General features: G+C 48.4%; 1 protein-coding gene across 4 annotated transcripts; it reads right to left on the bottom strand.

Annotated features, from left to right (window-relative positions):
• Nucleotides 1–1,087: 1,087 nt before the first annotated feature.
• EDC3 (enhancer of mRNA decapping 3) lies at nucleotides 1,088–26,111 on the bottom strand. Of its 4 annotated transcripts, none has more exons than XM_055002137.1 (7): nucleotides 26,059–26,111; nucleotides 23,324–23,501; nucleotides 20,764–21,077; nucleotides 15,041–15,373; nucleotides 9,691–9,844; nucleotides 3,370–3,587; nucleotides 1,088–2,764 (listed from the first exon to the last, which is right to left on the bottom strand). In XM_055002137.1, the coding sequence occupies exons 2-7, from the start codon at nucleotides 23,485–23,487 to the stop codon at nucleotides 2,430–2,432; spliced, it is 1,518 nt and encodes a 505-aa protein (XP_054858112.1). In that variant the 5' UTR covers nucleotides 23,488–23,501; nucleotides 26,059–26,111; the 3' UTR covers nucleotides 1,088–2,429. The 4 variants fall into 4 exon arrangements, with proteins under 4 accessions (XP_054858112.1, XP_054858111.1, XP_054858110.1 ...); XM_055002136.1 differs by having other exon boundaries at nucleotides 26,083–26,103; XM_055002135.1 differs by lacking the exon at nucleotides 26,059–26,111 and adding an exon at nucleotides 25,799–25,856.
• Nucleotides 26,112–26,493: the final 382 nt, after the last annotated feature.

Genomic DNA, 26,493 nt, shown 5'->3' with positions numbered 1-26,493 from the left:
ATTCTCCTTTGGGAAGAAAGGCATGCATGGTCTTCCCAGCTCAAATCAGCCAGGCTTCAGTCATTCAGCCATTACCCTTATTTAGGCTTCAGTGGCAGCAATCCCAATATTCAGATGAACCAACAAGGTTTTGTGTGCACGATAAGGTGGCTATTCGTGGGCACAGGTAAGCATGGCCTGAACTGTCTTTCAGTATTGTTAAATCTCCTTGTTCGCTGAAGATTATTAATTAGCATTACCAAGCACTGTGCAGCCACGGGAATGAATGGAAAGGCAGCTTAAAATTCCCAGATATTCAAATAGCACTTCAAAAGTCCCTCCTGCCCCCATGCCTGAAAAATGTGTCTTCCCTTAACAGTAAGAGAATACAAAGGTTAGGTTCTAAAGCTCTGGACCAACAGGCACCACTAACCAAGGCCCAATACAACTAGCCTCCCGCTCCCCCGGCCATCTAAACACAGCTGCCATTCAGTTTATAGATCCAGAGGAGTTAGTCATGTTAGTCTGTAGCTGTAAAATAGTATAGTCCAGTAGCACTTTTAAGACTAACCAACTTTATTGTAGCATAAGCTTTCGAGAACCACAGCTCTCTTCGTCAAGATGCATGCATCTGACGAAGAGAGCTGTGGTTCTCGAAAGCTTACGCCACAATAAAATTGGTTAGTCAAAAGGTGCTACTGGACTCCTATTATTCAATTTATATTCTTAGGAGTACAGTCTATAAGCAGAACCCAGCTCCCACCAGTGGCCTGCTAAACAATTCAACTTAAGTATTGAGGGAAGCCTGCCTTGAGGATGCATGTCTACCGTTAAATTACCGTCCAATTTAAATGAATGGCCCTTCTGAAATGACAGCAAGGCCAGAAACCCCTGACCCTTGGTCTAGCAACATCAGTATTGTCTACATTGAGGGGCAGGGGCTCAGGGCAGAGGTCTTTGAACCAGCACACAAAGCACAAGCTCCTTAAATATCAAGCCACCTGTTTTCTTCTAAATCCGTTTTTTGTTTCCCCAAGATAACTCCAGCAGGCTAAAAGGACGATTCCTTCGAGATAAATGAAAACACAAGGCCCAGTGCATTTGCTGTACGTTTTATTCAGAGTCATGGCTAGGCAAGAGAGTTTCAGTATGGCACCTTTCGGGACACGGACAAGGTCAAGCGCTGCCAACTGCTCAGAAACCAGCAGGAGGGACTCAAGGTTGGTCACTTCACAGCACTGTTTGTCCCCGGAGACTAGACAGTGCTTGGCTACAACACAGTGTGCTGGCAATGCTCGGAGGGAACAGCAAGCCACTGACAGCAAGGGGCTAGTCCCCAAGTGGGAAGAGGAGACGGCAATGCACAATTCGCCAATGGTATTTATACAGAACTCATGCTCAAAGCGCAAGAGAGCCAGATTAGATCAGTGCAACAGCACATGCAAGGGTAGAAGGGGCTATGCCGGCTGGCGTTCTCAGCAAAAACGGGGGGCCCGGGTACCCTCTTCTGCAATACTGTGCTGTTGCTTTACTAGAGCGCCCTTGCATGCCTGATCGAGACATATCAACAAGGGCATGGAACGAAGTGCCAGAGCTGAGCGCACAAATCTTCCTGCAGCTTTTGTGCCACAAGGTGGATGAAGAGCACTCGTATGTGTCCTCTGCACAAATTTGCTCCCAGAACATAAATGGAAGAGGGCGGCGGGGGGGGGGGGGGAGACAAAACACCAGCAATGTGGATTTCTACAGTAAGACGGGAGGGCAGCTACTTGTGGCAAATACAAGTATCAGCACCATTTTGCCTGCTCCCTCTCTTAAGCCACGTTTGTCACCCAAGAGGTGTCATTCAGTCAACCGGGGGGGGGGGGGGGAGGAAGCCACCACTAGCTTGCCTGTGGGTAAATGCTAAGTGCTGATCCTGCAACTTCCAAACTGCCAGCAGGAGCACCAGGCACGGCCTCTCAAAGTCCCAAGTAGCTTCAGGTGTGGACTGAGTGATGGGCTTTAGCTGCACAAGAAGGGAACACAGGAGGGCTGCAAGAGTTCCCACATGATCAAAAGGGAGGGGGGGCTGTACCCCAGAAACTCCTCCCACTACAGGGGAAAAAAAAGGAAATCACATCATCTGGTATACGGCCTGGCAAGGGCACTTGCATGTGTGAAGACACATTTCCCCCTGCCCTCCCACCACCAACTTTCTTAGCCAGTCGAAGCCGCTGGTTCTCCGGCTATTCCTTCAGACAATGGCACAAGAGCATCAAAGGCTCCTTGGTACACCAGTCCTCCTTGGTTCTCTTTTAACACTTGAGGTTTCTCCTGGAAGAAGAAACATAAACCCAGAACTTTTGCTTCCTTAAGGCGTCACATAGTTTTAATACGGTCAGAATCCTTTCGTAAAGGGGTTGAGCCGATTCGGCCCCTTCCCATCTTCCGAGACACCGGGGCCCACCCTAGGTCGAGTGCAGAGGGATGACGAACTTGCAGCCGAAAGGTGAGTGGTAGTTTATCCCCACCTCCTGGAAGACCTTCTGCGGAATGCCGATGTCGCACAGGTACACCCGCCCAGCCCTCTCGCCCAGCGGCAAGGGGAGCCCCAGGGCTAGCGACCACTTTGCATCGATTCCCTGCTCCGCCTCGCTCACAGGCGGGTCTATGCTGAGGACCGGGGCTCTGTTCTGGTTGGCCCAGTCCACAACAGCCTTGTACCAAGGCTGGTCCCTCAGAAAGGCATTTTCGTGGCAATCCAAGCAGTTTATCACCAAGTCGACTGGCGTGTCTGGAAGATCTGACAAGACAAAGAGAGGGCTGATGGACAGGTTCTTTGGACAGTCTGCAAATCAAAAGGATATTAAGAACTACAAAAACCCCACGTGAAGCTGCCTTCAAGGGAATCACACCGTTGGTCCATCAAAGTCAGTGTTGTTGACTAAGACTGGCAGCTGGTCTTCCGCTAAGCCACAACACACACACCCCACTGACCCCTCAACACATTTCTGGCAAGGCACCCAAAAGGTCCCTTTTTGAGAATTCCAATTCTTTGGCGGGCTTATGAGTTGTGCATTACCTGCCCCTTAGAGCCACTTCTATTGGAGGGAAGGTTTCTCTCCTACAACAGTGGCTCTAAGAGGAGAGCTTCAGAATTTGGCAGAGCAGTAGGATACAAACCACCTTGATCCTATGACCCCTACTTGCCTCTTTCAGATCCCACGCCCTTCAGCAGACCACAGGGATGTTAAAAAAAACCCCAGACTTTTGCCACTAGATGGAGCTGCTGCATCAGAAACCTAAATCAGCCTCTCCCAAAAAGCAGGCAATCACCTGTTGGAATCGAACTGATTAATGAATGCACCAGGCTGCCCTAAAAAGACGTGCTCCAAGATACAGGCTTACCTTTGACACTGGACACCTGCTGGCCTTGGGTCTTGCCAAACAGCATCAGTTCGTTGGTGATTGATTCCAGCATCTTGACAAAGTTGGGAAGGAAAAGAATGACATGCACGTCGTGATTGGAAAGATGCCGACCACAACTGATCCCTTGGGCCCCCTTCACGTGGGGGCCGCACAGCAAGGCAACCGTGGGACGCTGGTGAATGTTTTTGGGGTTCAACCTGGAAGTCAAGATGTGCAAAAGGTCTTAGAAGTATCCAAACCAGTTTACTATTATCTCTATTTATGACATCTAGATTAAAAACGTGGCCCTCCCAAAAGGGGAACTTCAAAAAATAATAAGACCAGCACAGAAGCCTGGGTCAAAAGATGACACTGACTTCGGATCCAGTTTTCAGAGACCTTAAATAACCGTAATTAGAAGTGTGGCCTGTTTGCAAATAGACAATCCCCTTCTAGCTGTAGTTAAGTAAGCCACACCATCTGAAATGAACCAGAGAATCTAATGCATATGTCTCCTAAGCACAAACTAAATCTACCGAATACCATTTCTTCCTCTGAATTTAAGTAAGCCAGGCAGTATCACTGCCAGGGGAATGCCTGGGTCAGACCCTGTCGACACATTCCTCGGGTGTACAAGAATGTAAACAACCCCTTCTCAGAGTAATGAAGCGGACAAGTTGATGAACGAACGGTCTGCCTTGGTGGCTCACAGCATTTCTTTGCAGTTCAACCAAGAGCCCTGCGTAAAACAAGACGGCCGCAGGTTCAATCTAGTCACGAGGATCTCTGCAAAAAATCTTCTGAAGCATATTGTAACTTCTATTGAGCAAACAACACTTTTTTTTAAAGTCATACCAATAGCTGACTTGAGCCATTGTGTGATGATAAGAAAGGCAAAGTATGAATATTTTAAATATATGTAACTCTCCTGAAGTGTTTCCAAATAACCAAAAGTAGTTAAACCGAAATATTTCACCGAGGAAATAACACCATGCAGCTAGAAACCCCGTTCAGGTCAATTCAATTCAAGGCTTGACTTGGGAGTAGGGGTGTGCAAGCCAAAAATTTTCGGCTATAGCCGAAAGTAGAAAGCCGAAAGAAGATTCTCTATCGTTAAAGCCGAAAGCCGAAACAAGAATCTCTTTCGGCTTTCGACTTTCGGGATTCTTTCGGCATTATTTCGGCATTCTTTCGGCTTTTTTCTATGGGAAAATGCCTCCGTCTTCCAGGACGCCTGGAGGAGGCATTTTCCCACCGAATAAGCCCAAAATTGGTGGGGACCTTCCTCTAACCCTTCTCTAACAACCACCCAAGTTTCAGACAGATTGGACTTTGGGGGGCCATGTTATGGCCCCCCAAAGCAGGTCCCCCCATCCTCCCATAAGAAAGCGAAGGAGCAGCATATTGTTAGCATGCTGCTGCTCATCTTTCTTCATTATTTCCTATGGGGAAAAAATGAAGAGGCAGGCTTCCTTTGCCAGGGGTGGCATTTTGCATGCAAAATGCCCCCTTACCCTCAGGGGCCCTTCTCCCACCCCTCCTCCCACCCCCCACCAAGGCTCAGCCTGATCCCACTTGGGGGGGCCATTTCATGGCCTCCCCAAGTAGGTGCTCTAATCTCTACCACTGACAGCTGGGGGAGGCTTGTGTTGCCAGGGGTGGCATTTTGCATGCAAAATGCCCCCCAACCCTCTGGGGCCCTTCTCCCACCCCTCCTCCCACCCCCCACCCAGGCTCAGCCTGCTCCCACTTGGGGGGGGCATTTCATGGCCTCCCCAAGTAGGTGCTCTGCTCTCATCTCTACCACTGACAGCTGGGGGAGGCTTGTCTTGCCAGGGGTGGCATTTTGCATGCAAAATGCCCCCCAGCCCTCTGGGGCCCTTCTCCCACCCTTCCTCCCACCCCCCACCAAGGCTCAGACTGCTCCCACTTGGGGGGGCCATTTCATGGCCTCCCCAAGTAGGTCCTCTCAGCCCCTAAAGTCCACCCCTTACAGCCCCACACAAACCCAATTCCCCCCCAGCTGCCACACACAGACCCAAATCCCCACATTAGCCCCTCACAGACCCAAATCCACCCCCACCTGCCCCACACCCATAACCCCAGGAACAGGCTGGCAAAGGCCAGCCCTCTCCCTTTGTTCCCTATGCTGGGAACTTCTAAACTCTCTTTCCCTGGGCAATTCTGCACAGCCCAGGGGTGCCGCAATGGTGGGCACACTTCTGAGTGCCAGCTGGTCCCTGTGAAAGAGCACCTGAACCACAGACACCCTCCCTCAAATTCCCCCACCACCTACAGAGATGGCTGGCCAGCCAGCCCCATTGTTCCCTATGGTGGGAACCAACTGCACAACAAAGAATAAAACAAGCACAACACAAAATAAAGTTTTAAAAAAATTATTTTCTCCCTTCCAAAGTACAAGTAGGCAAAGCATTATGACACATTACACCAGCAGTCCCCCACACAGAAAAATTAAAACAAAACTCACTTAACATCAGAGAATCACAAAGCACGATTCCTGTCAAAAACACTTTATTTCTTGAACAGCTTTAGGTTACACAGCAGGGGGGAACACCAAAGGGCATGGCAGCACTATCTTACACAAAAATAACACAACTCACTTAACATCAGAGAATCACAAAAGCACAATTCCTGTCAAAAACACTTTATTTCTTGAACAGCTTTAGGCTACACAGCAGGGGGGGAACACCAAAGGGCATGGAAGCAGTATCTTACACAAAAATAACACAACTCACTTCACATTAAAGAATCACCCCAAAAAATTGCTGTCAAAAGCACTTTATTTCTGTAACTGCTTTAGGTTACACAGTAGGAAGGCACCACAGAGAAGGAAAGCAGTGTACTACACAAAAATAACACAACTCACTTCACATCAGAGAATCACACAAACACAATTGCTGTCAAAAACGGTGAAGTGGGTTGTATTATTTTTTGTAGTACATTGCTATCATGTCCTGTTGTGCCCTCCTACTGTGTAACCTAAAGCTGTTCAAGAAATAAAGTGTTTTTGCCAGGAATTGTGTTTTTGTGATTCTCTGATGTTAAGTGAGTTGTGTTATTTTTGTGTAAGATAGTGCTGCCATGCCCTTTGGTGTTCCCCCCTGCTGTGTAACCTAAAGCTGTTCAAGAAATAAAGTGTTTTTGACAGGAATTGTGCTTTGTGATTCTCTGATGTTAAGTGAGTTTTGTTTTAATTTTTCTGTGTGGGGGACTGCTGGTGTAATGTGTCATAATGCTTTGCCTACTTGTACTTTGGAAGGGAGAAAAAAAAATTTAAAACTTTATTTTGTGTTGTTCTTGTTTTATTCTTTGTTGTGCAGTTGGTTCCCATCATAGGGAACAATGGGGCTGGCTGGCCAGCCATCTCTGTAGGTGGTGGGGGAATTTGAGGGAGGGTGTCTGTGGTTCAGGTGCTCTTTCACAGGGACCAGCTGGCACTCAGAAGTGTGCCAACCATTGTGGCACCCCTGGGCTGTGCAGAATTGCCCAGGGAAAGAGAGTTTAGAAGTTCCCAGCATAGGGAACAAAGGGAGAGGGCTGGCCTTTGCCAGCCTGTTCCTGGGGTTATGGGTGTGGGGCAGGTGGGGGTGGATTTGGGTCTGTGAGGGGCTAATGTGGGGATTTGGGTCTGTGTGTGGCAGCTGGGGGGGAATTGGGTTTGTGTGGGGCTGTAAGGGGTGGACTTTAGGGGCTGAGAGGACCTACTTGGGGAGGCCATGAAATGCCCCCCCTAAGTGGGAGCAGTCTGAGCCTGGGTGGGGGGTGGGGGGAAGGGTGGGAGAAGGGCCCCTAAGGGCTTGGGGGCATTTTGCATGCAAAATGCCACCCCTGGCAACACAAGCCTCCCCCAGCTGTCAGTGGTAGAGATTAGAGCACCTACTTGGGGAGGCCATGAAATGGCCCCCCCAAGTGGGAGCAGGCTGAGCCTTGGTGGGGGGTGGGAGGAGGGATGGGAGAAGGGCCCCTGAGGGTGAGGGGGCATTTTGCATGCAAAATGCCACCCCTGGCAAAGGAAGCCTGCCTCTTCATTTTTTCCCCATAGGAAATAATGAAGAAAGATGAGCAGCAGCATGCTAACAATATGCTGCTCCTTCGCTTTCTTATGGGAGGATGGGGGGACCTGCTTTGGGGGGCCATAACATGGCCCCCCAAAGTCCAATCTGTCTGAAACTTGGGTGGTTGTTAGAGAAGGGTTAGAGGAAGGTCCCCACCAATTTTGGGCTTATTCGGTGGGAAAATGCCTCCCCCAGACGTCCGGGAAGACGGAGGCATTTTCCCATTGAAAAGCCGAAAGAAAGCCGAAAGAATCCCGAAACGTTTCGGCTTTTTTCTTTCGGCTCCCCGAAACGTTTCGGCATTCCCCGAAACGTTTCGGCATTCCCCTAAAGAAGCCGAAACACTTTTGTTTCGGCATTCTTTCGGCATTCTGAATGCCGAAACGCACATCCCTACTTGGGAGTTACTGGTAAGGATTCTGACAAAAAAAAATATTTTAAGCCATGACTACTCAGTGGTATACAGGTCCCTTGAATTTACACAATGCATCTGACGAAGAGAGCTGTGGTTCTCAAAAGCTTATGCTACAATAAAGTTGGTTAGTCTTAAAGGTGCTACTGGACTACTATTTTGCAACTACAGACTAACACGGCTAACTCCCCTGGATCCAAGAAGAAAAAGGCACTGAAAAGCAGCAGGTAATATCCAGAAACCCGTGTTCAATATGCCCTACTTGCCCTCTCTTTGTTTACATCATTTATATCCCACTTTTCATTTATATTGCACTTTCCTTTCCAACAGGGACCCAAAGTGGCTTATAACATTCTCCCCTTTCCATTTTATCCTCACAAACGCCACCCTGTGAGGTAGGTTAGTCTCAAAGTGTGTGACCGGCACAGAGGGTCTCCTAGATCTTGTTCCACCACTAAACCCCTGTACCACACTGGCTCTCCCTCATCAACCGAGACAAGGTGAAGACGCAACAGCAAGTCAGATAACTGACTGCTACACGAAATAGCCAAAGAAGACTCTTGGAGTCATGTACACCTACTCCTTCATGGTGGGTCTTGCAGGGAGGGTGGGCTAAAAATCAAATAAATCAATAAATATTCGTTATGGAGAAAGGAATCACATCTTGCACTTATTTCTGAACTATGGCTTGTGCACTAGGGGTGTGCGCTTCGGGAATCCAATTCGGGTAAAATACCTGAATCGGACCCGATCCAAAAAGTTTTGGGATTTCCGAATGCTAGCCCCAGTCCAGAAAGCCAGAAGCAAAGCTTCCCGAAGCATTCGTAATGCTTCGGGAAGCTTCGGGTTTAAATGCCCATTTCCCTGCCGCTGCAAGTAGCAGGGAAAGGAGCATTTAAAGCCCGAATCAGCTGCTCGCTGGGGGCTTCCCCAACAAGCAGCTGAGTGCGGGCTACACTGTTGGGGCCAGGAAACTCCTTGGCCCCGTCAGCGGTGTAGGAGGTGGCGGGGATGCTGCAGGCTTAAGCCTGCAACCTCCCTGCCGGGTGCTCTGTTCGCCTTGCCGATTGTTGGGGTCGAGGAGCTCCTCGACCCCGACTCCGATGGGCGAGCAAAGGAGGCGGTGGGAGGCTGCAGGCTTACCGATGTCGGTGTCAAAGAACTCCTCGGCCCGACATCAGCTGGGCGAGCGAAACAGGTGGCGGGAGGCTGTAGGCTTAAGCCTGCACCCCCACCCCCGCTGGGAGCTCCAGTTGCCTGCCGATGTCGGGTCGAGGAGCTCCTCGGCCCGACACGGGGGGGGAGGTGTGGGGATGCAGGCATAAGCCTGCACTTCCCTGTCAGGTGCTCGGCAAAGGTAAGTGGGGGGGGGCTGTGTGTTGTGGGGGTTTTTAAGGGCCCTGGGGCAGGACAGGGCCCTTTATCAGCTGGCAGGAGGCAGAGGGGAATCCCCTTCTGCTGCTTGCCAGCTGATAGGGAGGGGGGATAAGGGGGGGTGGGGAGTGGGGTGGGGAGGGTGCTGGAAAACCCAGCTCCCTGAATTACTTTGGAATGCTCCGAATCTTTACGGAGCATTCTGAAGCAATTCAAATGTGGGTGTTTCTGAATGTTTTTCCTGCCTCAGGTAAACCCGTAGCAGGAAATCCAAATTATTTCCAGCGTGCACACCCCTACTGTGCACCTCGGCAGAGAAAAAGAGAAAACCACAGTGGCTGGGATCCACAGAAAGATTCCTACAGGTGACAATTTTCACAGATTCCCATCTCTACCCCTCATACCGTCCCCTGACAAGGTAAATAAGGGCTGTGTGCCCACTTCCTGGAAGTCATTTACCTGTTGGGCCCTCCAAGCAGACTCAAGGCCATCTGGCTGGCACACACCCCTGTCATTTCCAGCCTCCGCTCTAGAGTCAGCCCGTGCTTCTCAGCCACCGAGAGCAGCTTTTTGTGCAACTCGTAAGAGACACTCGGAACAACCAGGCCAGAGTCTGAAATGCAGAACAGGAAGAGGCTGTTAAGCAATCCAACTCCTCCCCAACCCCAACGGCAGCTCTCAAACGTGCATGATGGTTGTTTCCATATTAGCAGGATTTGAGTCCAGTAGCACCTTAGAGACCGACAAGATTATGAGGGTATACGTTTTCTAGAATCGAAGCTCCCCTCTTCAGATACAGGCTTTCGTATTAGAATCATTTTTTACATTTGATCCCAAAGCCTCTTAAGACACAAATACTATCAAACAGCGTGGCATTTCACTTAAGAGAATTAAACATGGTGAATTATCAGTTCTGACCTACTCCACATTGCCCGTGTGCACAAATCACCGCATCAGGGCTAGGATGAGCCAGTTCAGGTAGGTGCAGGGGAGAAAAGGGAACAACATAGAATAACTAGGTCTCAAAACCTACTTTATATACTAGATTCAATGTCATTGGCAAGGCACTAAATTCACACACAAATAGTGCAGTCTTAAGAGTACGTTCCTAGGAGCACGCCCCACTGACTGGACCCGAGTTGTATTCTGAGTAGACCTGGTTAGGATTTTTCTCAAACAACCTCAGTATTATCTACTATGATTGGCAGCTGTCCTGTCAGAGACCTTAACAAGGCCAGAGACTGATCTGGGACCTTCTGGGTGGGAAAAAAAACACATGCCTTCCTACCGAGCTAGAGCCCTTTTAAAATTCTTTTTTATGAAAGCTGATGAGGTCTGCAGAGCTCCAGCCCAAAGGAAGATTCCAGGCGCTCCAGAGCAAGGCCACAGATCCTCCTGCATGCTCAGGAGCTCTGGTTGCATCTCTAAGAATTCCTTTTCTTGGGAGTCCCGGCTCTCCTGAAAGACTGCACGTGCAGTAACCCGGTGTCTCGCAATAGAGAGCCCTCTTACTGTCAGACGAGGGGGGAAAGATTCTGCTCAATATTACCCCACGGCTGTCATCTCCAAAGGTGGTGTCCTTTCTGAATGCCACTGAGCATGCTCAGGGCAACCATACCATGCCGCTTTAGCAGCATGAATGCGTGCGATTCTCACTTGGGATGCAAGAAGTCCAGGGTCCATTTCCCAAAAGCGAGGAGAGGCAGCTCAGCAGGAGAAAGCATCTTTCTCCTCGGCGGAAGACCCTGGGGAGCCACTGCAAAACTCAACTGGCAGTGCCGACCTGGATACACATCAGTGCGGCTTCGTGTGTCATTCATGTCTTCATTTCACTATACGCCTCCCAGACCCCCTGCACAGGCACTGGTATTTGTCATTCACAAAGCTGTGAACACCTGAGTATGTGTAGCACTTCCGTTTGCCACGTGAGAGGCGTAGCTGCCCATGGTTAGGTGTTAACGTGGAGGGAATCGCATGGATTTCAGGGTGAAGCGTGATCAGGTCGACACAGCTATAAGAGCTCAAGTCAGGATTCAGCTCCGAGGGAAAAGTGGCTAGAGTCAAATCTAAAAAGGAACAGAGAGCCGCTGGGAAGGGTCCCAGAGGATGAGGAGCTGGCTGAACACGCAATCCCCACCCTCAAGACGAGCCTGCGACAGGCGTGGGAGAGGTGAATTGTTTATACACTTGACCTCGCATGTTAACAGCCAATTAAGATAATAGCCTTCCCTTCATCAGTTTTATTGCACGCATCACCCAGGCTAACACTAGGTCATTCTCAAAACCGGCTTCAAAAAACACTTGATAGCAGAAGCTTGGGAGACAAAAAAAAAAAACAACAACCTGAACTGTTCCAAGTCACAAAGGACCCAGGCCTTGCTGAACTCGTCACACAGCATTCACGGCGTACCTTCCTGAGTCACGCAAGGTTCAGCCGTTGCTCGCTCCCGCTTGTTTCCCTCGGAGCCAAGCTCCTGATATCGAGAGCTGGCGGGACTTTCATGTGCCGGGGCAGAAAGCAGAGCCCAGTTCAATGCCAAACCAAGTTCTTTTTGCTACCTTACAATGGTGTCCTAGAAGAGCAAAAACCACCCCACTTCATCAGATGTGGCCTATTTTGACATCTCTTATGCTCTGGGAAATGTATTCCATTCACACTCTTGCCTTTCTGACGCCTGGGAACTCACGACGGCGCATGGGAAGACTTGGCAGGAAACATCTGACTTCGCAGAGGTCCCTAACCAAGTTCGCACCTATCAAGGTGAAAAGAAAGTACAGCACAGGAGTGAGAAGTTGTACCCATCGATATTCCTGGTGTGGCCTACCAGCCCAAATTCAAAATCTGCAGGGGAGAAGCACGGCAGAGAATCCCAAGGGAGTTTCGACTAACCTGCATCCTAGTCTGAGGAAACAGGTCCCATTAGGTCTGGCTTGCATGCCAACGGATGCCCAGATTTAGGCTGTTGTGCTTGGAAGACAATTAAGCAAGACGTGCCTCGTCCTGCACACAAAAGCCAGAAAGGAAAACAGACCGAAGGCAGACTAAAGAGCCAAGAAAAATGCCCAGCCAGCCAAGTTCCACAGTAATCTCTGCACGCCAGGGCTCCTCATCAAGCCACTCCTGACCTCTCGCTCGGACGCTTTCCCCAGCAGCCCTCTCTTTTCTCCTCGCAGATTAGCAGGCAAGAGTTCCTGCTACTTAGGTGGTCCTGCGAGCCGCCCCGCCCCACCCGTTACAGTCCCTCTAGAGGCTTAAAACCCAAAAAGGGACCTTGCGAGAGAGAGAGACTGCTCAGCGAGTCCCAATGAATTCAACAAGAGCTCCTCAAGGGCAAGAGAACTTCCTGAGGGTGATTGTGCCCAATTCAACATGCATTTCAGCTTGGCTGGTTTTCCACCTACAGATTTTGGATTGCAAGACCGCCCGCCCCCCCGCCCTGGATTAAGCCTGCCACCAATACCGGGTTGAGTTTATGCTTCTGGGAACTTTCAAACCCACAGCTCCAGGGACCTCGTTTGAAGCCGAGAGGAAAAGATAAAGGTGCAAGATTACGCAGCACCCTCGCACGCGAGAACGCCGAGGCCCCGAGCTGCCTTTCCACTTTGCCCCAATTGTTCTCCGACGGGAGCGTGCAAGCACCTAGACGGCTTCCCTTCTTCTCACTCACGCAAGGTCCAACCAGTTTGACCGGCTTATCGATGCCAGACTGCATTAAATAAACTCAGAGTGCAAAGCGATCAAGGGGAGGTAGCGTGTAAACCTGAAGAACAACAACAAGAAAGCTGTGAAAGGCGGCTGGACGGGGGCCAGGCCGATTTGTGCTTGGGCTGGGAAACAGGGGAGGGCAGCTGTATTATTCCCTAATTAAAAGGTAACAAAAACAGATCGATGCAGGGCCTTGATCTCTTTCACAGCTGCCAAGGACGCTGTAAAGGTTAACACAGCCTCAGAAGGAACGCTGGAGGGGAAGCTTGCCCTCTCACCTGGCTCTGCTCCTATCCTGCCCCCTCTTCCCTCTTGTCACCCCCCTGTGCTCACCACAGCCCTCACGGCCGTTTCTTAACAACAACAACCACACGCAGCAGCAGCAGCAGAGCTTTTTTCCTCCTACACTATATCGCATAACGTCAATACTCCTTACAACAAGCTTGTAGAGTAGGCCGTTTTACAGATTAGGGCCCGAGACTGGCTTGTCTTTGGCCATCCTGTGACTTTCTAAAACAAGCTTCTATCTGCCAACTAATTTTAACCCATTCTCCCCCTTCTCTGCCCCCACTGCACACACAAAGGGAGCTGAGGACAGCACTCAAGCTTCTCTTCTTCCTTCCTTCTTGCTCTCACAAGGTCCCTGTGAGGTAGGTTAGGCCGAAAGGGGGCTTCTGGTAATTTCTCAGGTTTGATTCACAACCTCTTGGATCGCTTTCCTTGCTTGGGAGCTCATTGAAAGCAGCCGCCCCAAGATCCTTCCAGCTGGCCTGTGAACCATGAGTTCTACTTAAGAGCTGAGGCCACTCCTAAACCCACAAGCCAGAAATAAGATTTTGAGTCTAGCACGCAAGGGGCAAAGGTTTCAGCCATCTCCTTCCCTGCTGTGCTAGTTTTCTATGGAAAGGAGTTTTTCGTATTTTGGAAACAGCAATAAAGAAAAGTGACTCCCCGCCTACAATATGAACCGGTAGGCCTCTCTTCCACCTTATGTTTCATGTGTAGATCCAGCTACCAGAACTTATCAGAAAGATCATAAAATACTCTGCACGTAACACAGACCGCTGAACTGCCCACAGAGTCATACTCCTCTCTTCATTGGCAGATTATCTACCACAGCCTACGAAGAAAACCCCACACTGAAACGGATCCAGGAATTCAGGTCCCTTCCTGTGGAGAGGGATGGCCCCACGCTCATTTCACCCTCCACCAGTCTCTGAGAATGTCATGTATCTGCTGGATTCAGCGAGGGCTTCTTCAAAAAGCCAACAAGCCCCCTGCTTCTTTCAACACTAGTGGAAAGATGCTCAAGGGAGGCATCCCCTAATAGGAGCCAAGCGGGCACACGCAGAAACCGGCACCCCTACGATAGCCTCCACGAAGGACTGAAATCGATCCTGCCATCTAATGGTACAATCCTATGCAGATCCAATCAATCCAATCAAAGCTCACTGGTTTGCATTGCAAGTCTCAATGGACAAGAGTGTTTTAAACAGCAGAGTCACTACAAGAGTAAGAGAGGTTGGCATAGCATCACTTCTAAGAGCTTAATCAGCGAGCCCCTCTACCCCAACCTTGCTGCCTTGAGATATGTAGAGTGCTGGCCTACACCACAAGATTTTTGTAAGGAGTGCAAAGATACTGGTGGTAAGACCTTTTCGAAGGTTCAGAGCGCATCACAGTCAAGCAGAGTTATAGGTCTTCTCCGATCATTTTCCTAGTTATAGGTTTTCTCCAATCATTTGTGCAATAGAACGGCTTTTGTGCAACAGAACAGCTTTTGACACAATGCATGGAAAGATAGGTGGGTAGCCATGTTGGTCTGCAGTAGAACAGCAGGACTTCGGTCCAGTGGCACCTCGGAGACCAACAAGGTTTTCAGAGTGTAAGCTTTTCACGAGCTTACACTCTGAAAATCTTGCTGGTCTCTAAGGTGCCACTAGACTCAAATCCTGCATGGAAAATCGCACTACACAAAGCAAGTGGCTTTGCAGAGATGATATCCATCTAATTACCTCCATTGGTCCTCAGCTGACAGACACCTTGTCAACCATACCCTAAAGCTACTGCATTTATTATTTTTGTAAAGAAAAGCCAGCATACCCGTGCAGAACTCTTTGCTGGCTTGGGGCACCGTGATTCTTCGATACACAATGGGCTCAGATTCCAAGATGTTTTCGTCATGGCGATAGCGGGAGGACCTCTCGTTCGGTGTGCCCCTGGACCGAGTCCCGCTCTTCCTCTCGAAAGTTTCTATCTCTTCGAACACAGCTGCCTTGTCAAAGAGCGCCAGGTTCCCTTCGAAATCAAAATCCGTATCCGGGATTTCCTCAATGTTGTCCCCAAAACACTCGTCATCCTTGTTTTTCATTGGCCCGTTCTTCACCCCGCTCTTCTTCGGAGTCACCTGGTTCGGGTGACGGCTACTGGAGGACCCTGAATTGAAGAACAAGGGAGGCCAAAGGTCAGAGACAGAAAAACTCAGGATCTGTACCGTGCACAGCCTGTAGCCTCTTCCACCAGGGGATGTTCAGGTCACTGCCTTGCATTTCAAACAACTTAACCAGCATCTATTGGGATGGCATCCTAGCAGGGTCTGGCTAGGCCATACTCTTAGTCACAGTTCAAGCACACAAGCCCAGACAAGCCAGGCAAGAAGCACCTTGTTTATACTGAAACTTTTTTGGCACAACTTCTGCCTGGAGGACACGCATTCCTTGGGTGAGGTTCTGGCCATTCAGCACCCTTCTTACCAGGAAGCTCCCATTCTTATTTGAAGAACACAAGCAGATTATAGCATAACGAAGGGACACCCCCATCTTTATGTCAATAGAAGAAACCGATACCAAACTAGAGCCACAAGCGCCATGAAACGTCCATCTGGATTGCAACTGATCAGACGGGCAATTTACAAATCCCTTTGTCATCGCCCAAAATTAGACTGACCCAGATTCATAACCTCTTTCCCCGATTCCCCCGGCTGTGGCTCTTCCTGGTCAGCGGTGCTAATGAATATAACAACGACCCTACTCCAGGTGTGCTCCTTCTTGCCGCCAAGAAGGTCTATTAGTTTTTGGATTCGAAGAGCTGGTATTGGGAAATCGGGCGTATAAAGCAAAGCAGCTCCTGGCTTCTGGATACTTGAAAACTCCTTACTGTGGAAGGAAAGCAACACCCCGCCCAGGTTTCCTGGTGATGCTGCAAAATGAAAGCTTATTCTTACACGGTGGGTGGTTTGAGGTCCAGGGGAAAGGCCATGTGCCAAGGGAAAACAGAACCTCCCCCCCCCCGCCCCCAGTTTTCTTTCTGTGACTAAGCAGATGTATTGGGGGAGGGGTGTAAGATAGCCAAAGCATGTCCCATTTCTTCCCAACCCATGCACTCACCCCTGGATTTCCCACAGCAAAAGAAGAGTCTGGAGTGAATGGTAGCCGTACCCTGTCACCCCCAATCCCACCAGAAACCCCACTGAGGGTGGCTGGGGGCCTGACACGTGGCCACACACCTGTTCTTCCAAGTCAGACTGGGGGGTCATACATATCTGCAAAAGCTGTGGGTAGTTTTAAGTAGAGGTGGCTTCTTTGGACTAGCGTGCATTGCTAAGCACGGGGATTTGGGAGGGTTGGGGAAGCAACTGACGCCCCTTGCTTTTTTGGCAAGGGTTCTTCCTTACCCCCAAATCCTTGTTTATTCATCTTCTACCAAATCCCTGTGTGTCAGTTTGGTCACAAGACGGTAAAAGTTCAGTCTGGTCAGAAAGAGTTGCGTTACAACGTGGCCTGCAACGGCCAAACTGACATTTCCAGACTCTTCTACAAACAAGAGTAGAAGACTGCAGCGCTAACTCAAAAAAAAGAAAGAAAAGAAGAAAAGCAGCAGTGCCCATTTCAAAGGACAGCGGAGGCCAAACGGGCTTGGCGTCGAAATGCTGACAGAACAAAAACGGTCACAGAAGCAGGAAAAACAATAGTTGGAACACTCTCCGCAGGCTCCCGACAGACATCCTGACAGAGTGCCAGCCTTGGGCCCCACCAAAGCTAAACACACTGGGATTGTGGCGGTCGGGCCACTTAATCCACCCCGATGATTGCCAGCTCCCCAGTCTTGCTGACTCTGCTGTTGGCTTGGCGATAAAGGCGGCAGCAACCGAAAGTGACATCACTTGGACAGATGAGTCACCAAAACCCATCAGGTGGTCTCCGGAAAAGCACCACCAGGCCTCGGGAAGAGTGACACAAAAACCGGTTAGAGGAGCCAGGCCACTTTTTGTAATAAATCAGATTTAATGGGGGCGGGGGGGAGGAGGGAGGAAGGAATTCTCAGGTTTAGGAACGGGGAAGGATAATGCTTTATTCTCAATATCAGAACTTCCAATCACAAATCCTCAATGACTACAGGTCCAAACAGGCGAGGTACCAGGCAAACTAGGGCTCCATCTGTTCAGCTTTATTGCAGCATAAGCTTTCGAGAACCACAGCTCTCTTCGTCAGATGCAGGGCAAGCAAGCAAGAGAGCTGTGGCTCTCAAAAGCTTATGCTACAATAAAGTTGGTTAGTCTTACAAGGTGCTACTGGACTCTGTACTGTTTTGCAACTGCAGACTAACATGGCTAACTCCTCTGGATCTATCTGTTCAGTGTTTTAAAAATGCAGTTTTTGTGCATTTTTGTGGCTTCCCCATTTTGACTCTTGGGGAGGTCCTGTCCAAGAACTGCACAACCCAGCCTGTCCTACCCAGCAGGCAGGCAGGCAGAGATGGCTACAGAAGAGCAGAGTCTACTGGCACCACAGAGACAGATTTAACCTGTCAGGACCTTGCCTGGAACTGCCACTCAGTTCGTCAGGCACTGAGGAATGCTTTGCTGCCTTTATATACTACTTGCAGCTATGATTCCTCTATGATTCCTCCAAAAAGAGTCCAGCCGGCACTGTTTTTACCTGGCCGGGCTCACACTGCCACCGGATTGTTAACCAGGAGCACAGGCACCCATGCCAATTTTAGAAGCAAGCTGCTCCCACGTGCCGCAGATCCTGCAGCCAGGATGATGCCTCCATTAATACGCTATTGTATATGATGCAGACTTTGGCTAACGGGCTGCCTCGGGTTGAGGCTGCTGTTTGCAAGATGATAAACAGGCCATCCGCATAGGGCTGCCAGCCCCCAGCCTACACAACAGATTGCCTCAAGTGCGGGTGGCCCTGAAGTCAGAGGTTTTGTGCGGCTCTCTTGTTCGCTTGGCACCCTGCCAGGAGAGCCTTCCTTGGAAGAAGGTCAACAAGGGCGCCCAGACTTATTCAGCCAACCCACCGCCGTGTGAAACTCCCAAGCAGGCTGGCTGCCTTCCTGCAAAAACCCCTTCAAAGACACGCTGCCAGCCCTGGCACGGAAGAGCCAAGTGCCAGCTCTGCACGTAAGCCATTGTTGTACAGCTGTCTGGGCTACTGTTTGTTTATGGATTCCTCTCACTCCAGCATTAAGATGAGAAAGAAGGAAAAGAGGGATCTTCTCCATCTTAGCACGCACAGCACAGGGCGCCCAAAGGTCAGTTGTAGATCATTCAACGCAGAGCAACACTTTGAAGACTAAAAACACAAGAGCATTTCATCCCCATCCTCCTCAGCATTTATGGAAGTATCCCCTTTCTTGCTGCCCTGGGCTACTAAAAATTTCTAAAGACATTTTGAGGCTGGGTATTCCACCAAGGAGAAAAATCAGTCCCTCTTTTCTGTCCAGCTTTCCCAGGGCGCCGCACAGGGCCTTTGCAGGGTGGCACCTGGGCAGGAGGCGATGCTCCATGCAGATGACAATCTCAGCCCCTCCCCCTAGTCTCTATGGCATTTACCACAAAGACTAAGAGAAATTTCTAGAGCTTCACTACGTGGAGACCATTTCCCCGCCCCTCCCCCTCCTGCTCCTCAGTTCCTCGGGCCAGGAAACGGTCTGAGGGGAGATAACAAGGAGGTCTAAGCCCTCCTCTACAGGAAGGTTGAGACAGCTGCAGCACTCAAACAAGTGGGAAGGTGCACAACAACGAGAGACGATGCCCCTTGCTGGGGCACTCTGCTTGTCCCCCAATCTTGTGCCCCTTTCAGTAAGAGAGAAAAACTTCTGCAAGGAGGGTTTTGAGCGACAGGGAGATACGATACTGCCTTACACCAAGTCAGATCACTGATCCGTTCTAGCCAGGCATGGTCTACTCAGACTGGCAGGGGCTCTTCTACATCTCAAGCAGAGAAGGGTCTTCCCTAATTGCTGCTACTGGAAAGGTTTTAACTGGAGAAACCAGGGACCAGAGTTGAAAGTCAGGAACACCACAGACACCTCCCTCCAAACCTCAGGTGGAAAGCCTGGGCGTGTGCTCAGCCCAGGCAGGGAGAGGTTTCGCAAGACACTGAGCAGGATACTGCTGTATGTGCCTGCAGGCTTCAGGCCACTGCAACATCTGCAGGCACTAATTCTTCTAAATAGCCTCAATTTAGCTTTGGCTGTTGTGGAACCAACAGCTCTGACAATGCTTGCCTTGACTGTTTTACGCACCTCCTTGACTGTGCTCCTGAGACCTGTTGTCTGCCCCGGGAGTGAGCAGGACACTATTACAGGTTTAACTTAACATTGGTGACATCTGTTCAATTTGACTTTGCTTTTCAAATTCGTCCTTAAAATTGCTGCTTTCCACTTTGCTTTAAAAGAGTGGGACAAATGCTTATACGTAATTTTTTAAAAAGCAGTACAGAATTCACACTTGCCACAGGGATTTGCTAATCAAACCCATTTACAGGTTGCTCACTTAAGCTAGTAAGAAAAAAAATGACTGTAAAGAGGCACAGGAGGTTGGGGAGGGAGGGGGAGTTTTCAGCTTTTCTGGAAAAAAAGTCAGCTTTAGAGTATTAAGTAGAACAGAGCTGCAAGCATGTATTAGAAAACAATGGCATGCAGAAGTTATAACCAGATGGGAACAAGTCAGGAAGATGTGGCTTCTGACATTCAGCTGATGCACATTTCAGAAGTTTGCAGAACAAAGTATTGAACAAAATCCTGATCGTTATATGATTTATCGTGGCTGGCTACAATTAGGGAACATTCAAAATATACACCAGAGATGAGAAGTGAAAAGAAACAGCAATCCTCAAAGCTAAAGAAAGAGATAATTACTAGGATACTAAAAGCCAATGAAAATGTCAACCTGGAAGTGATACAAGTGGATTAGATACATAGATCCCTTTCCTTAGGGGAGAGCCTCTAGCACCTTGTGCTGGTGGAAATCACCACTCTTATTAGTAGAACAGAGCCACATGCCTTGTACACAAGTATGAAGCGTTAGTACTATGTACCTGGCATTTCTCACTCTGGTTGCTGCAGATTTGAGTACTCTTCCCGACAAAAATACTTTGAAAATGGATACCTGTCAGCAAAGCAAGTGCCAAGAAGCCTTTATGAACACACAGATGACATCATAAAAGCCCTCAAACCTGCCTGGATGTCGCTTTGGGGAGATCAAAGCTTTAAATGCAGCATCTCACTTTAGGCAGAAGGAACACATGAACCTGCCTTGTATCGAGTCAGGCCACCGACCCATCAAGGCCAGCGTGGTTTACTCTAACTGGCAGGGTCTCTGTCAAGAAGTTCTCCATCAGCTACTGTGTGGGCCTTTTAACTGGAGATGCTGGAGATTGAACCTCTGAGAGAGAGAAGCAAGCAGCAGTGTGAAATGCCAGTAACCAGTGTTCAATTCTTCCCAACAACTTCGTAACGCGTAAGAACTTTGCCAGCCAGCCGGCATAGCACAACCACCAGCCCAAAGAGGAAAGAGTGGCCACTATACTCACACGAGTTGTGTCGCCGGCGGAAGACTTTCGACTGATTCAAAGTCTCCATGTGCCGATCCATGTAGCTCTTGGAACACTGATGCTGCTGGGGAGAAGTGGCCACGTCTTGATTTTTCATGTCTGTCCTCCTGGGGATGCTCTGTGGGGCGCTGCTGCCGGGTTTCTTCAGCAGTTTCCCAGTACCGTTCTGGCTGCTACTCCCTGGGAATCCAACACCGGATATGCCCAGATCGGTCTGCTGGAAGTCTCCGTACGGCCCGTTATCACTGGGGCCTGGGATCTCTAAGATCTTCAGCTCAGTAATGTCACCTGCCCTGGACAAAGGAAGAGGGCCAACCAAGGCGTGACTGTGCAGCAGTTATCCATCGACATTTACAGGAACGCCAAGCTGGAGAGCTGGCAATTACATTCGGGAGGGGGAAAACGGATGAGAACTTGAGTCAGAATTTTTCTGTTCGCATTCTGCGTCACTAAAGGGAGACTCGCCGTGACAAAGAAAAATACTCAGTTTCAGGAACCGGCACAGCGTCACAAATTTGGGCCTAGAACTTGTCTTTAAAGTCTGACGTACCAAGGAAAACAGACTCCGTGGAGCTGTTACTTAATTTTTTCTCCTTCATATTGAAAATCCTGTGCAAACGGGGGAAATTACATAGGGATACATTCCCTAGGATGAGCCATTTGGATTTGCTACTATCAAAACATATCCTGCCTCTGTAAAATTTCTCAAATATTTAAAGCTGGAGGGGGGCGGGGGGGGAGGAGAGAAAAGGCAGATATTGAAAACCTAATTCTTTAGATCTGAAATAAAGGTTTATTTTCATATACAAGCAACTCCCATCTTTAAGTCTCTTGCTGCACAGCGGCTAAGAGACTACAGCTTTTACCCAGCAGGTCACTGGTTTAAATCTCTCATCTGCCACAAGCTCATTAAGAAACCTTAGGAAAACCACTTTCTCTTGCCCCTCCCCTACCAATGTGGGGATAATACTGGCCTACGTTACACTGTAATTACTGAGATGTGTAGGAAATCCTTTGATCGTTGAATAACTATTAAGTCTTACTAGTGCACATGAGGGGGGGGGATGAAAGAGAATTTATTTCCGGAGATGACAAGTTAGAGCTTCTATAAAATGCAGCGGCTGTTGAAGTTCTGATGATATCCAGAATTGCACAATCAAGCTTTGCCACAGGTATATATACAGCCCATGAAGTTACTGAGGGTGAGTCAACAGGAGGGGGCTGACAGAATTACAGCTTCTCATCCAGTGTGTAAGCATTTGGCTCTGGGGCACGGAATTCAACATGCTCAGAAGACGAGGTATGTAGAAAGGCGCTACTGTCTTCTGGCAGTCCTGGGGATGATTCAATCTTCTGCACATCCCATTCCTCGCTACTTTTCCTCCCAGGATAGAGTTCAGCATGCTCAGAAATACAAAAAAAAAAAATCTAACCCTTCCAGCCACAAAGGCAGGCAGGCAGGCAATGATTCAGTCACTGCCTACGGAACTCTTCCTCATACCTGCACGACACAAATTTGAACCTGGCAGAAGAGGAATGCTACAAACAGCTTAATTTATGTACTTTATGCATGTCGCAGGGTTTGGCTTCCCGGTGCTTGCGTTTCCCCTAGAAATCACACACACACGGAAGCCCTGGACCATCCCACGGGCATCCATGAACTTCGCCAATATTAAAGACCCTGCCCCTTTCTCCCACCTTTACTCTCCCAACAGAAAAACGGAGCCCCCGAGGGAAGAGAAGTCATTTAATGTTGGCTTCCAGCCAGGGTGGTATCGCATGTTTTTCTAGGCCTGTTAACTTACGTGCAAACAACACAGCAAAAAGATAAAATTCATAAAACTGCCATCGTCCCTCGACAGCAGTAAGCTTGTTGATTTTGGACTCTCTTCTACTTTTCAGAAAGGCAGGGAAACAGTTGTCAACCTCTTGTCTGGAAGCTGTCCCCCACCACCACCACATGCACACTTAACACATCACTGCCACATACAGCAATCTAACTGGCCACTCCCATAATCCTGTTCCAACTGTGAAGATTTGGATTGTGTGTGCGATCAGAAGAAAAGCACAGTAGAAGACACTTCCCTCCTCCTACGCACGGACTGGCAGAAATCAAGGGTTGTTACTTCCTGTGTTAGTAAATAGCAAAACAGAACATAAAGGTGGACATGCGAGGACTACCTCGTCCCTCCCCGTACCCACCCATCGTAGGCTACAGCTAAAGCGAATATTCAGTTTGTTATTTTTTAAAATGTTTCCAGGCCATGAGCATGGAGGCATGGAAGTACCGTCCCCCTAGTCTATGTAGCAAGATATTTCGAAGGGCAGCTCCCAGATTTTTTTCCCCCTTCAGCTTGGAAGGGACACCTTTTGGACTAAAATGCTCCAGAAAAAGAAAAGCAACACACACTGCTAACTAGATTTGTCACCCACTCACTTCCTGCAAATGAAAAATTAAACCGTGTATCGCATACACATGTTGACAGTCTCTCGGCATATTTTCTGAAATGTTCACTTGTACAAGAAAGTAGAAGCTTACCTGAAGGTGACCTCGGGTACCAAACATTTGACCCCATTATGGAAAGGCCGTGTTAATGAGATTGTCTGGCTGACCTGGTCCACAGCCGATACTCTTCCCTGGTAGACCCCCAAGCTGTCTCCACAGTTGATGGAGACGATGCTTCCAAGCCAATCTGTAGCCATGTTTTCTCTGAACACTGCAACACAAAGGAGTAATAAAGAAGGTAAACATTCCGTTCTATAGGTGGTATGTGACACCTGAAAAATTAGCAAAGATGTACACGGAAGTACCCAATAAATGCTAGAAGTGCAAAGAAAAAGTGGGCACCTTTTTCCATATATGGTGGCTATGTAAAAAAGCAAAGAGATATTGGAATGGGATACATGAGCCGTTGCAAGAGGTGCTAGAAATAAACATACCCTATAAACCAGAAATGCTCCTATTAAATATAATACCGGAGGAGCTAAATAGGGAAAATAGGTATCTAATAATACATATTAATAACAGCAGCAAGAATAGTATATGTCAGATACTGGAAAAACACAGATATACCATCAAAAGAAGAATGAATAGAGAAAATCTTAGAGATGGCAGAAATGGACACACTGACAGAATTAATAAAAGAAATAAACGGACATGATGGAAAACAAAAATGGACCCTGTTTTACAGATGGGTTAAACGGAAGTATAAAATAGAGACATAACTATACGTTAGCAGAATACAATCAAATGAATGAGCAGACTAAAGAAGTACTAGAATTAAAGAATGCAGACTTACAGTGATAATAGCGTAGTGAAAATAGTATAATTATGATGGAACTGTAGAGATGAAATGGAACGAATGATGTATAACATGTATCCAAAGAATGTAAGGCTTTTGATTAACTTTGTTATTAGAATAAGATGGAACTAAAACAAATTAAAAAATTAAAAAAAAATAAGGTAAAAATTCTGCTTCTGAGATCATTCCAATGATCTCAGATGTGCTGACAGCTTGGCTTCAGACCTCTATACTTATGACACCCACTTCTCCACCTGCGTAGCCATAAAGCATCAAGGTCTTCGTGATTCCAGTAGCAAAAGCTGATAAATGTCATCTCTTTAAGCATACACTTAAAGAACGGGATTTTCATGCAATGCTGTCGTCTGTTTCTGCAACCCATTAACATGCTTAGAACTTGAAGAAAGCAATCAGAGCTTACACGTCACGCTGCTTTGAAAGTTAGCCTAGCTACAGCTCTTCAGATCGTATCAGGTTTGAGAAACAGAAGGCTTGGAGCTGAATAAGGGGGCAGTTCTAAGGATTCCTGAACACGGGTGAAAAGTTATTGCACCAGAGTTAGAGGATTTTTGTAAAATGTCATTGTTAATCGTGCTGGTTTCATAATGGGAAGATTTCCCCCGCTACGAAGTTCCATCTTGAATCTTTTCTTCACCCTCCCCACATTAATGTAAGGAAATTCAAACAGTAATCAGCTGGCCTCAATCTGAATAGGGCTTGGCTTGCTTTGTATTAGGATACTCACTTTTAATGGCTCTCCCCCCACCCCCGCCACCTCCATTTCATCACCCCAAAACAGGTTAGTCTTCAGGGAAGCACAAGACACTTGGATTATTTTCACTAAAGGAGTCTTGATTGGTATTTTCATACAAGGGGGTATTTGTTACAGATACATTCTGCCCTTCTTCTGACGTGCTCACAGCAACGTGCAGTGTTCCATTTTATCCTCACAATGTATGTCACTCTTCTAGGCAGGCTAATGTCTACTCAAGAGCAGTGAATGTAATGAGCGTTATTACCACTATGATACAGCTGGGCATCTGGGGCTGAGAGGACTGGTTTACCCAAGGCCACCTGCTGAACTCATGGCAGTACTGGGGATTCAAACCAGCAGAATGCTAACTCTCAACCCAACCACTGACATAAAAGTTTTTGTATCCTATAATCCGCCTTGGGTCTCAGTAAGAAAGGGGGACTATAAATGAAAACAACAACAGTAGCAACAATTAGAAATTCCTAATAACAACAACAATGTAAAAATAAAGCCAATGCAGGAACAATATGAGATCAGGTTGTAATAACAACAGATAGCTACCAAAAATAACTACCAACATAAATAATATTAAACACCAAGCACCAATATTAAGCACCAATATTAAGCAACAATTACCAATATTTTATTTACGTATCTTATGAACCAATATTAAGACCCAAGCTTCAATATAAAGCCCCAAATATTTTATTTATCTTATATACCAATATTAAGCACCAAGCACCAATATTAAGCACCAAATACCAATATTTTATGTATCCTACACACCAATATCAAGCACCAACCACCAATATTAAGCACTGAGCACCAATATTTATTTATTCATCTGACCTTCTATGCCAATATTAAACACCAAGCATCAATATTACGCACTGAGCACCAATATTTGACTTATATGCCAAAATTAAGCACCAATATTTATTTATTTGACTTTATATACCCATATTCAGCACCGAGCGCCAATATTCATGCAACACAACAACTTCTCAGAAATGCCGGGGGGGGGGCAGGCCGCGTCCCCCGGCTCGAGGGGGGAGGGGCTCCTGGCTGGGGTGGGGGAGGGGCGTGGCAGCTCCCCTCACGCCCCCTCGGCCCAGCAGAGAAGGGAAAGGAGCGAAGCAGCGGCCGGGCAGCCGACCCCCTCCCCGCTTCGCCCCGCCGCGACCCCGGCCCCCAGCCCCCGCCGCGCCGCTTCCACACCTGGGCTGGGGGGCCGCCACTCACTCGCTTCGCTCTCCGCCCCGCTTGGAGGAATCTTACCACCGGAAGCGCCTGCTCGGCTTCCGTCACTTCCGCCCTCGTCTTCCTCCCCTTCCCTTTAGCGTTCCATAGCCGAGATAATGAGAAGCGCATGCGCACGGCGCTCTTCGCGGGAAAGGCTTTTTCCCTCTCGTGCGGGAGCTCCTTCTCTTACGCACGCGCAGAAGGGGCGTAAAGGGGTTTTGCTAACTGCAGCACGTACGATCCTAAGTAGAGTTACTCCCACCTAAGCCTCCTGATTTCAGCGGGCTTAGACTGCAGTAACTCTCTTTAGGATTACATCGTTAGAAACGCATTTGCATTTTTGAAATAAAACCCAATTGCTAATTAATGTCTATGTCCCATATATCTGACGAAGACAACTGTGGTTCTCGA

This window comes from Eublepharis macularius, chromosome 18 (genome assembly GCF_028583425.1).
Source record: "Eublepharis macularius isolate TG4126 chromosome 18, MPM_Emac_v1.0, whole genome shotgun sequence".
NCBI classification, from domain to species: Eukaryota; Metazoa; Chordata; class Lepidosauria; order Squamata; family Eublepharidae; genus Eublepharis; species Eublepharis macularius.
This window is presented reverse-complemented; position numbering and strand designations above follow the sequence as displayed.